This window comes from Hyaena hyaena, unplaced genomic scaffold (assembly GCF_003009895.1).
Source record: "Hyaena hyaena isolate Hyena2069 unplaced genomic scaffold, ASM300989v1 scaffold_235, whole genome shotgun sequence".
NCBI lineage: Eukaryota > Metazoa > Chordata > Mammalia > Carnivora > Hyaenidae > Hyaena > Hyaena hyaena.
In genome coordinates, this window is record NW_024080867.1 from 1,153,516 (window position 1) to 1,165,227 (window position 11,712).

The following is an 11,712-nucleotide window of genomic DNA, read 5'->3' on the forward strand; positions in this document are numbered from 1 at the left end:
CCCTTCTTCTCCCCCTTGTTCCTCCGTCAAGTTCCTCCTAATCCTCCTATACGTGCAAACATATGATATTTAATAGGCAACCAACGGAATGGGAAAAGATAGTTGCAAATGACATATCAGATAAAGGGTTAATATCCAGAATCTATAAGGAACTCACCAAACTACAAGCCCGAAAAACAAACAACCCAGTGAAGAAATGGGGAGAAGATATGAACAGACACTTCTCCAAAGGAGTAACTTTAAAAAAAAAAAAATTTCATGTCTATTTTTGAGAGAGACAGAGCATGAGCAGGGGAGGGGCAGAGAGAGGGGGAGACACAGGATCTGAAGCGGCTCCAGGCTCTGAGCTGTCAGCACAGCTGGAAGGAAAAGGGGTGCAGGAAGAGAAGAGGGAACAAACCACAAGAGACTCTTAATGGTAAAAACCAAATAGGGTTGATGAGGAACCTCCACACTGTTGTCCAGAGGCGGTGCTGAGCCGAATAAGTCGGGCAGAGGACAGTTACCATATGTTTGCACGTATAGGAGGATTAGGAGGAACTTAACGGAAGACCATGGGGGAGGAGAAGGGGGGGGAACCATGAGAGACTCCTGAATGCTGAGAACAAACTGAGGACTGATGGATGTGGGGTGGGGGGAGGAGATGGGCATGGAGGAGGGCACTTGTGGGGATGAGCACTGGGTGTTGTATGGAAACCAACTTGACAATAAAACTATGAAAGAAAAAAAATTCTTTTTCTAGTGTATATGCTCTGTAGTAGATACAATAGCAGCTACCCAAATATGCTCACACCCTAACCCCCAGAATCTGTGAGTAGCACCTGACATAGTAAATGGCACTTTTGCAGGTGCACTTAAGGATGTCGCGGTGCAGAGATTGTCCTGATTATCCAGGTGGGCCCAGTGCAATCACAGTGTCCTTAAAAGTGGAAGCAGGAGGCGGAGAGGGACAGAGGAGTCTGAGACAGAGAGACTGAGGATGCTGCGCTGCTCACTTTCGTGATAAAGGAAGGGACCTTGGGAGCCAAAGGATGCAGGTGCCTCTAGCAGCTGGAGAAGGCACGGGACAGATTCCGCCCTGGGGCCTCCAGAAGGAACACAGCCCAGCTGACAGCTTTGTTTTGTCCAAGTGAGACCCATTTGGGTCTGATCTCCAGACGCATAAGGGAATAATACCGTTAGTGGTGGGGGTGTCTGGGTGAGTTTAGTCACTTGAGAGTCTGACTCTTGATTTTGGCTCAGGTCACGGTCTCACACTTCATGAGTTTGAGCTCCGCATTAGGCTCTGCGCTCACAGTGTGGATCCAGCTTGGGATTCTCTTTCTCTCTCTCTGTCTCTCAGAAGAAATAAATACACATTAAAAATAAATACATCTCTGTTATTTTAAGGCAACGGATTAGAGGTGATTTGTTAAAACAGCTATAGGAAACTAACACACCCTCCAAAGCCTGGCCTCCCACTTCCTTCGCGCCTGTTGGTCTCGCCCCCTGGAACTTCCATCAGACCCTGCAAGGGCTGCAGAAGAAAGGTTGGGTCTGCACCTCACTCACCTGTGACCACAAGCTCGAGGGGGTCGCTGGGGGCTGACCACAGGTACGGGTACTTGCTGGAAAAGCTGTAGCATCGGTAGACCCCGCTGTGGGCAGCAGTCACTGTGATGATGGGGAAATCGGCCCGGTACCACCTCTCCGGTCCCTTGTAGGGCCTTGTGTCCCCCTCCTTGTATAGAGCAAATTGGTCAAAACCATACTGGCTCCGACACTGTAGAGTGACATCCCCTCCTGGTGACACGGCTGGGCCGGGCTGGGCTGAAAGTGAGGGCTTGGTGTAAACTCCTGGGGAAAAAGAGAGCTCTGGTATTAAAGATAGTGGCCACCGTCAGCCATAGGGGTGGGAACGTCCCTCCACCTCCTGAGAGCTAGGGAACTTTCCAGGTGTATCCACCCTGGAGAGTACACTCACCCTGCTTCCAGTTCACAAAAGTTTAAGGGACTGTGACCAGGGTCACATCACAGTGCCCAGACACAAATCCTGGCTGTCATCTAGGGACTGGGTGACCCTGGAGATGAATCTCCCCCTATATCTGTGCCTCAGTGTTCTTTACTGTAAAATGGGAAGGACTGGATGAAATATTGCATATTAAGCATTTAGCAGAGTGCCTAGTGGATAGCCAGCTCCCAAACTATGACGGTAGTAACAAAATAACTAGCTCATCTCCCACTGCAAGCTAGTATTACAGAATACAATCTGTGGCTGCAAACCTGTATTAAAATGCCAGCTTCCAGGTATCATTGCAGACTTATGACTTACACTGACTCACTAAATGCTCACAAAAACATATGAATTCATCACTGTGAATACCCTGGTTTTAAAAATGGAACTCAGGTATACAGTGCTCAATAGCTTGCCCCAAACCATAAGATACTAAGTGGCAGGGGCGCCTGGGTGGCTTAGTCGGTTAAGCGTCCGACTTTCGCTTAGGTCATGATCTCACGGTTCGTGGGTTCGAGCCCCGCGTCGGGCTCTGTGCTGACTGCCAGCTCAGAGCCTGGAGCCTGTTTCAGGGTCTGTGACTCCCTCTCTCTCTGACCCTCCCCTGCTCACGCTGTCTCTCTCCTAGAAATAAATAAAAACATTAAAAAAAAAAGATACTAAGTGGCAGAGGGGCACCTAGGAGGCTCAGTCGGTTAAGCATCCGACTTCAGCTCAGTGCATGATCTCGCAGTTTGTGAGTTTGAGCCCTGCGTCGGGCTCTGTGCTGACAGCTCAGAGCCTGGAGCTGCTTCAGATTCTGTGTCTCCCTCTCTCTGTGCCTTTCCCTCTCTCTGCCTCTGCCTCTCCTTCTCCCTCTTCCTCTCCCCTTCTCTCAAAAATAAATAAACATGAAAAAATTAAACTTGGGTGCAATTATAAATAGGAAGATGAGGAATATACTTATGAGAAGGTTGCATTTGAGTCAGCCCTAAAGGCAGAGCAGGTGTCCCTGCATGAGGTATATGGACCATGGCACAGGCTCAGGGATTAGGCTGTACAAAATGCAAAGGGGTGAAAAAAAAAAAAAAGCAAAAACAAAAAAATTCAGCAATGAAGACAAATAATATTTCAATGCAATTTTTAAAACAAAATTAATCCAAATAATTCATAGTGAACAAAATATCAAGATTTTTAAACAAAGATTGCAATTGTGCCTCCCGGAGCCAGAAAAAAAAAGGCTGAAAACACTTTTAGGTATTTCTGTGGTTAATTTTGTCCACGCTATTAACACAGTTGAAAAAACACATTGAGGGGCGCTTGGGTGGCTTAGTCAGTTAAGCGTCCGACTTTCGCTTAGGTCATGATCTCGCGGTTCGTGGGTTCGAGCCCCGCGTCGGCTCTGTGCTCTCAGCCAGCTCAGAGCCTGGAGCCTTTTTCAGATTCTGTGTCTCCCTCTCTCTCTGACCCTCCCCTGCTCACTCTGTCTCTCTCTCCTAGAAATAAATAAAAAATAAAAACACTGAAAAATTTTTTTAAAAAAAGAAAAAACATATTGAAAAACTTCAAGTTAACCCACTGAGCTACCCAGGGGGAAAGGGAGAGAGGCAAACCATGAGAGACTCTTGAATGCTGACAAAAACTGAGGACTGATGGATGTGGGGGGGAGGGGGGGATGGGCATGGAGGAGGACACTTATGGGGATGAGCACTGAGTGTTATGTGGAAACTAATTTGACAATAAACTATTTGTTAAAAAAAAAAGTGAAACACTAAAATAAATAAATAAAAAACCAACAAAAAAGAAAAACTTCAAGTTATTAAAACTCACAGATTACTTTAACTTTATTTCATTTGTACCTCCTCCACCCCCCCCAAAGAATTTACTATTATCATATTCTCTTGGCTTTAGTGGAAGCAAGTTCATCAATGGTGTTTTCAAAATCTATTTGGAAAATAACCATTTAAAAATGCATTTAGAAATAAAAGCATAAGCTTAAAACACTTTATGCCATCAAAAACTTAAAAAAAAACCCAGTGCATTAGAATGTAGCTAGGGGTACACACGGTTCATTATGCCCCAGGCTCAGCTATAGCTTCACAGGGCACTGCCAGGTTCTGGCTTTACTTAAAAGCATGATAGGGGCGCCTGGGTGGCTCAGTCAGTTTAAGTGTAGGACTTCGTCTCGGGTCATGATCCCCCAGTTCATGGATTCAAGCCCCATGTCAGGCTCTGTGCTGACAGCTCAGAGCCTGGAGCCTGCTTGGGATTCTGTGTCTCCCTCTCTCTCTCTCTGCCCCTCCCCTGCTCGCCTTCTGTGAGCATATTTTGTTCAGTGTGAATGTTTTTGTATTGGTTTTGATTGTTTTAGAAAGACATTGCACTGACCTATTATGTGGATCACTGTGGGGGTTGGGCACCTCCCCTAAATGTCATGGGCAAGGCTCAGCTTTACTTGCCCATCCTAACTAATTCAGGACCCCTGGGACAATCCCCCTTTTGGCCTTCCTGGAGCCCCGAGGCCACGGGTGCAGCCACCCCCTCCACATTTCCAGGTACCAATAGCGATCAGCTCCAGCTGTTCGCTGGGAGGAGACCAGCGGGTCCCTTTCTGGTAGGAGCAGCGGTATTGCCCGGCGAAACTCTCCTTCATGGCCGAGATGACAAGGGTAGCTTGATCCTCATACTTCCCAGACCTCAGCTTCTCCAGGCGGTACAGGTCCACGCCCGGAGGCCCCCGGCATTGGATGGTCACCGGCTTGTCCAGCGGCACTAGGGAGCTAGGCAGGGCATGGAGGGAGGGCTTGGGGAGAGAGCCTGGAAGGGAAGGGGAACCTGGTGGAGGGGCCTTCCAAACAGACCCCTCCTCCCGGGGGCCCTCACCCACCCACCCTCGTGTAGGCTGAACCCAGAGGGATCCAGGACTCCCCAGGGGGGAAGGACTCACCCTGCTGAGTTTGCACCATATGCCCCAGACACAGCCCTGAGCAAAGAAGAAAAGGACCAAACGCTAGGACCTCAAAGAGCCCACACTTTACCTGCAGGGCAGGTGATAAGACATTTGCATGCATTAATTTTCTCTTATCCCCATTTTTTCTTTTTTTGAGAGACACACACACACGTAATTTAAGTGCCGGAAGAAGCCAGCCATAAAAGGTCACATATTGTAGTATTCCAGTTACCTGAAGCATGCTGAATAACCTGAAGCATGCTGAATAGGTAAATCTGCTCAGGCAGAGAAAGTAGATCAGTGAGGGCTGGGGGCAGGGGGCTGGGGATTGAGGGGTGATTGTCACGGATACTGTTTCCTTTTGGAGTCCTGACGATGTCTGGGAACAAGCCAGAGGCAATGGTTGTATACGTTGTGAACGTAGTAAGTGTTATCAGTGATAAGTTTTATACTAAGTTTGTCATTTTACCACAATTCTTATATTTTTAATGTTTTATTTTTGAGAGAGACTGCATGAGTGGAGGAGGGGCAGAGAGAGAGACACACACACAGAATCCGAAGCAGCTCCAGGCTCTGAGCTGTCAGCACAGAGCCCGATGCGGGGCTCGAACTCATGAACTGCGAGATCATGCCCTGAGCTAAAGTCGGAGGCTTAACCAACTGAGCCACCCAGGCGCCCCAACCACAGTTTTTAAAAAACCAGAGATTCCTTGCCCTGCTCGCAATGAACACACTTTTAACAACTGTAAAGAGAAATACCTTCTCTCTGAAAAGGGTGCTGTGTGCAGGATGGGGTCTCTTCCCACACCCCAGATTTATCAGGATATAATTGATGTATAACATTGTATACATTTAAGGTGTGTGTGTTGATTTGATACATTTACGTATCACACAATGATTACTGCCACATTGTTAGCTAGCACCTCCATCATGTCACATAGTTACTGTTTCTCTTTTTTTTGTGGTGAGAACACAGCATTTTCTGCAACACAATATCGTTGGCTATTGTCACCACATTGTGCATTAGATCCGAATGGGATCCTTTGCCTTATATCTTGTCAAGAGATCTCAGGTTGTGTTAATCATGGATTTCCCACTGTTTTAACTTGTTTAAACCCATATCCGAGGCAGGGAGGGGCGCCTGGGTGGCTCAGTCAGTTAAGCATCCGATTCTTGAGTTTGTCTCAGTCATGATCTCACGGTTCGTGAGTTTGAGCCCCGTGTCAGGCTCTGTAGTGACCGAGCAGAGCCTGCTTAGGATGTTCTCTTTCCCTCTCTCTCTCTCTCTTTCTCTCTCTCTCAAAATAAATAAATAAACTTTTTTTTAAAGATAAACTTTTTTTTAAACTTTTTAAAAAATGTTTTATTTATTTCTAGGAGAGAGAGAGAGAGACAGCGTGAGCAGGGGAGGGTCAGAGAGAGAGGGAGTCACGGACTGAAACAGGCTCCAGGCTCTGAGCTGGCAGTCAGCACAGAGCCCGACGCGGGGCTCGAACCCACAAACTGCGAGATCATGACCTAAGCGAAAGTCGGACGCTTAACCGACTAAGCCACCCAGGCGCCCCATAAATAAAGAAACTTTTAAATATAATTGCATTATTATGACTATACAAATATTATTCACGCCTAAGGATTGTAATGTTGATCTTGTATACTTTTCCTCAAGTCACTATTTGCCTGGCTTAGTTACATCCTTATAGTTTTCCTTGACCCTAATGTCTGATTCTTTCCACGGTTCCCAGTGGCCTCCCCAGGTAATGTTACACACCTGTCAGCCTGCATGATCTATGAATTATGAATTCCTCTTTCTCCCTTGGAGTCACCTTTCCCCCATTTTTCCTCCTATCTTCTCTATGTTGAACAGCTGCCTTTTTTCTCTCAACCTAAGATTCCTTTTCTTTTTTTCTTCTTTAATCTTTGGCTGAGTTTAGCATTACCTGTTTTAGTCTCACCAGTGTTGTCAGATTTAGCAAATAAAAACATAGAATTCTTGCTTAAATCTGAATTTCAGAAAAATAGCGAATATGTTTTTTTTGCATAGTATGACCCATGAAATGCACAGGATATACTTAGGCTTAAAAAATTATGTGTTGTTTATCTGAAATTAAATTTCCCTGAGACTTGCTGTGTTTTATCTGGTAACTCTTCGCCTTGCACACACACATGCACACATACACTCATGCATGCACGCCCACACACTAGAAGGAGAGGACGTTATGGTTTCCATTGTAAACCTAAGGAAGCTGGACAGAGAGGCGATGCAGTTTCTTTCAGCTCGCACAGCTGGGAAGTAGCTGAACCTGGATCATCCCTGACTCCAGAGCTCAGGAGGTGACATGCTTGTCTCCAGCCCCTCTGAGCCCCACCCTCTGTTCACCGGGTTCTGCTCCCTGTCTCCAAGTTCTACCCACATCTATGTCCAAAACACAACCCCATCTCAGCCCCTCCTGGGGTTTCCTCGCAACCTTCTAACATGACTGGAGATATTTCAGGTGCCCTTCTGAGTGTTCCCTGTATGGATCTGAATCACCACAATCCTAATGGTCAGGGATCATTATTAGATCCATTTTATAGATCAGCCTATAGAGATAGCATCCTGTCCACTGCCCTGCAGCTGGTAGGGGGTAGATTCTAACACCAGCAGCATATTTTAGTGGTAGAGAATATGAACATGGTAGGGATCCCTGGGTGGCTCAGTTGATTAAGTGTCCAACTTCGGCTCAGATCTTGATCTCACAGTCCATGAGCTCAAGCCCCACGTCGGGCTCTGTGCCAACAGCTCAGAACCAGAGACTGCTTTAGATTCTGTGCCTCCCTCTCTCTCTGCCCCTCCCCTGTTCTCACTCTGTCTCTCTATTGGTAAGCTGAGGTGTGTATGCATTGTGACAATAAGGTGAAGTATAGGGGGGAAAACCATTAAAAATTAAAAAAAAAAGAATGTGAACGTGGCACCAAATTCTTTAGTTTATTCAAGTTCTAGATTGTGACCTTAAACAAGTTCCTTAATCCCTTGGGGCCTCAGTTTTCTCCTCTGCATGGAATACTACATGGCAATGAGAAACAATGAAATCTGGCCATGTGTAGCAACATGGATGGACCTTGAGGGTGTTATGCTGAGCGAAATAAGTCAGGCAGAGAAGGACAAATAGCATATGTTTGCACGTATAGGAGGATTAGGAGGAACTTGACGGAGGAACAAGGGGGAGAAGAAGGGCGGAAATGGTGGGGGAAAGGGAGAGAGGCAAACCATGAGAGACTCTTGAATGCTGACAAAAACTGAGGACTGATGGATGTGGGGGGGAGGGGGGATGGGCATGGAGGAGGGCACTTGTGGGGATGAGCACTGGGTGTTATGTAGAAACTAATTTGACAATAAACTATTTGTAAAAAAAAAAATAGCCCCTACCTAATTAGGCTGCTATGGAGAATAGGTGAATGTCTGTTAAACAAAACAAAACAAGAACAAAATCAAGGGGGTGCCTGGGTGGCTCAGTCAGTGACGCATCCAACTTTGGCTCAGGCAATGATCTCACAATTCATGGGTTCAAGCCCCACATCAGGATCTGTGCTGACAGCTCAGAGCCTGGAACCTGCTTCCGATTCTGTGTCTCCCTCTCTCTCTCTGCCTTTCCCCCGCTCATGCCCTGTCTCTGTCTCTCTCTCTCTCAAAAATAAACAAAAAAATTTTAAATTTTAATAATAAATAAATATACATATACAATTGGTTTCATGTAGGAAGCAGTGAAAGGCCCGTCTGCATTGGCTTTGAATGATACTAAGGATTTTATGCTTTAAGCAAGCACTAGGAAGCTCCTGAAATAGAAGGATCTATCAGCACTACACACTGAAAAGATCTGCCTGCCATGGTGTCTAATAAGAATTAGAGATTTAAAAAAATAAGAATTGGAGAAACTGGTGGATGAGGAAGACAGAATATTAATGCATAGTCCAGCTGAGATGTGCTAAGGTTCTGTCATAAGCTCATAGCAGCAGCCACAGTCAGAGTATAAGTGAGTTACATCAGGAGAGGGCAAAGGTAGCTGTTCTCTGCTAAGCAAAATTACTGAGTTATAATACATACCAGAATAAAGATGAAATACATGAACATTAGTATAATTGTTAAGCTAGCTGATTTAAAAAATTAATCCAGGGGCGCCTGGGTGGCTCAGTCGGTTAAGCCTCCAACTTCAGCTCAGGTCATGATCTCACAGTTCATGGGTTTGAGCCCAGCATAGGGCCTTGTGCTAACAGCTCAGAGCCTGGAGCCTGCTGTGGATTCCGTCTCTCTCTCTCTCTGTCTCTGTCTCTCTCTGTCTCTCTTTCTCTCCCTCTCCCCTCCCCCAGCTTGTACTCTCTCTTCCTCTCTCATAAATGTATAAATAAACATTAAAAACGAAACACGGAGTAATCCTCAGCCCATAGGAAGTGTTTCATGAGTGTGTGTTAACGAATGACTGACGGGCGGTTTGTGTTCATGGCCTGTTTTCTTATCCCCATAACACAGCTGTTCCTTCCTGCTTGGCCCCTTGGAGCGTCTGTCCTCTTAGCAATATGTCCTTCTGGAGAAATAGAAACTCATTCATCTTATAACCGGGAATTTGTACTCTGTCCATCTATCTCCCCATTTCCTCCCACCCCAACCCCCGGCCACTACCGGTCTACCCTCTCTGCCTTAGCAAGTTAGACTTTTTGGGGCTCCACACAGATGTGAGATCATGCACTGTTTTCTTCTGCATCTGGCTCATCTCGCTTAGTGCCATGGCCTCAAGGTCCCTTCGTGATGTTGCGAATGGATTATTTCCTCCAGCGCTGTACAGTTTGGTGACAGAATCTAGTCCTGATGTCACCAAGTCCATATTTAAAATACTAAGTAAATAAGTAGTTTTTAAAACATGGCATATAGAGACAGAGTTACAGTGCAAAGCGGAAGAGCTGTATCATTCCCAACCAGCCATGCAGAGAATATAACAGAACAACAGACACACACCACCTCCCTGGGGCCTGTGTTCTCACCCAACAAATGAAGTCCCCTCATCAGTCCCCTGAATTGCCCTGAAATTCATTTCCAATCCAATTTAAAATATTTTTTTAAATTTATTTCTAGGAGAGAGAGAGAGAGACAGCGTGAGCAGGGGAGGGTCAGAGAGAGAGGGAGTCACAGACTCTGAAATAGGCTCCAGGCTCTGAGCTGGCAGTCAGCATAGAGCCCGATGCGGGGCTCGAACCCATGAACCGCGAGATCATGACCTAAGCAAAAGTCGGACGCTTAACCGACCAAGCCACCCAGGCGCCCCTCCAATCCAATTTTTAAAACAGCCTCAGTCTCACAGCCCACTGCCTGCCCTGCAGCGTCTCCCAGATCAGCCCTCAGGACTCACCAAGACTGACAAGGGCAGACAGCAGTGGGGCCATGGTCCTTCAGCCCGTCCAGAGCTCTGTAGCCCAGGAGGGATGCTGTGGGGGCTGGAGCAGAGGCACAGGATGTGATGAGGACACGGAACCCTCTCTTCCCTTCCGCCATGAGCCTGGCTTTTCCTAATTGAGGCTCATCAAACTGGAGCCATCCCCTCAGAAGAATGACTTGCACACAAGCTCACAGAAGCTCATTTATCTTCTCCCACCAGCCCAAGGTTGCACCCTGGCTGCTCTTGAGACGTTGAGACAGAATGCTATCTGATGGGTCTCTGTAACAGAACGGTTTCATGGAGCTTTCTTTGGACATTTGAGATTATACCTGGTGATCAGAAGCATTTGTGGAGAAATAGCAGCATGTGCAGCGTGCAGCCTCAGTGAGGCAAAGAGCTCGGCATTTTCATGTAACCAGGAAGTGATTGGTGTGGCTGGACTCGAGAGTGCAGAAAGCTGAGACTGAGGACATGAGGAGGTCATACAGGGTGTCCCAACCTTGGTGCTCTTGACATTTGGGACCAGGTGATTGTTGGTGTAGGGATGGGCTGCTCTGTGCTTCTGGGAGGTTCAGCAGCATCCCTGGTCTCATCCATCAGATACCGCCAGCAAAGCACCCCTCCAGCTGTGACAACCTGCAAATCTCCAGACATTGCCGGATGTCCCTTGAGGACAAAATCACACCCAGTCAAGAACCACTGGGTTAGATCATTCAGGGACTCCAAAGGCAAGAAAAACTTGGGTGCCTAGGGGCACCTGGGTGGCTTAGTCCGTTGAACGTCCAACTTAGGCTCAGGTCATGATTTCACACTTTGTGGGTTCAAGCCCCACATGGGGCTCTGGGCTGTCAGCCCAGAGCCTGGAACCTGCTTCAGATTTTGTGCTTCCTCTCTCTCTGCCCCTCCCCCAACTCTCTCTCTCTCTTAAAAATAAATAAACATTAGAAAATAAATAAGTAAGGGCACCTGGGTGGCTCAGTTGGTTAAGCATCCCATCTCAGCTCAGGTCATGATCTCACAGTTCGGGCTTTGTGCCGACAGCTTTGGATTCTGTGTCCCCCTCTCTTACTCTGCCCTCCCTGGTCATGCCCTGTCTCTGTCTCTCAAGAATAAACAAATTTTTTTCTCTTTTATTTTTTAATAGTTTATTGTCAAGTTGGTTTCCATATAACACCCAATGCTCATCCCCACAATTTTTAAAAAACAATAGAAATTTGGGTGCCCAAACATTTCTTTGTAACCCGACTCACTTTTCAGGCACCACCTCTTTTGACCTTCACATAAGACTGAGAAACAGATACAGTTTTAGTCCTACTCAAATAGGAAAACATGGACTACTTCAAACAGGAAAAATAGGAAAGCTTGGAAGAAAATGTATTTTTCTA

The 11,712-nt window shown here is 46.6% G+C and overlaps 1 protein-coding gene across 1 annotated transcript in view; it reads right to left on the reverse strand.

Annotated features, from left to right (window-relative positions):
• Positions 1-10,334, reverse strand: part of GP6 (glycoprotein VI platelet) — a 24,027-nt gene extending 13,693 nt beyond the window's left edge. Inside the window, exons 1-4 of the mRNA XM_039244204.1 lie at positions 10,301-10,334; positions 4,920-4,955; positions 4,532-4,789; positions 1,552-1,836 (exon numbers count right to left, since the gene is read on the reverse strand). Coding sequence (XP_039100135.1) covers positions 1,552-1,836; positions 4,532-4,789; positions 4,920-4,955; positions 10,301-10,334 — 613 coding nt within the window. The remainder of the gene's footprint in view (positions 1-1,551; positions 1,837-4,531; positions 4,790-4,919; positions 4,956-10,300) is intronic.
• Between the last annotated feature and the right edge of the window lie 1,378 nt (positions 10,335-11,712).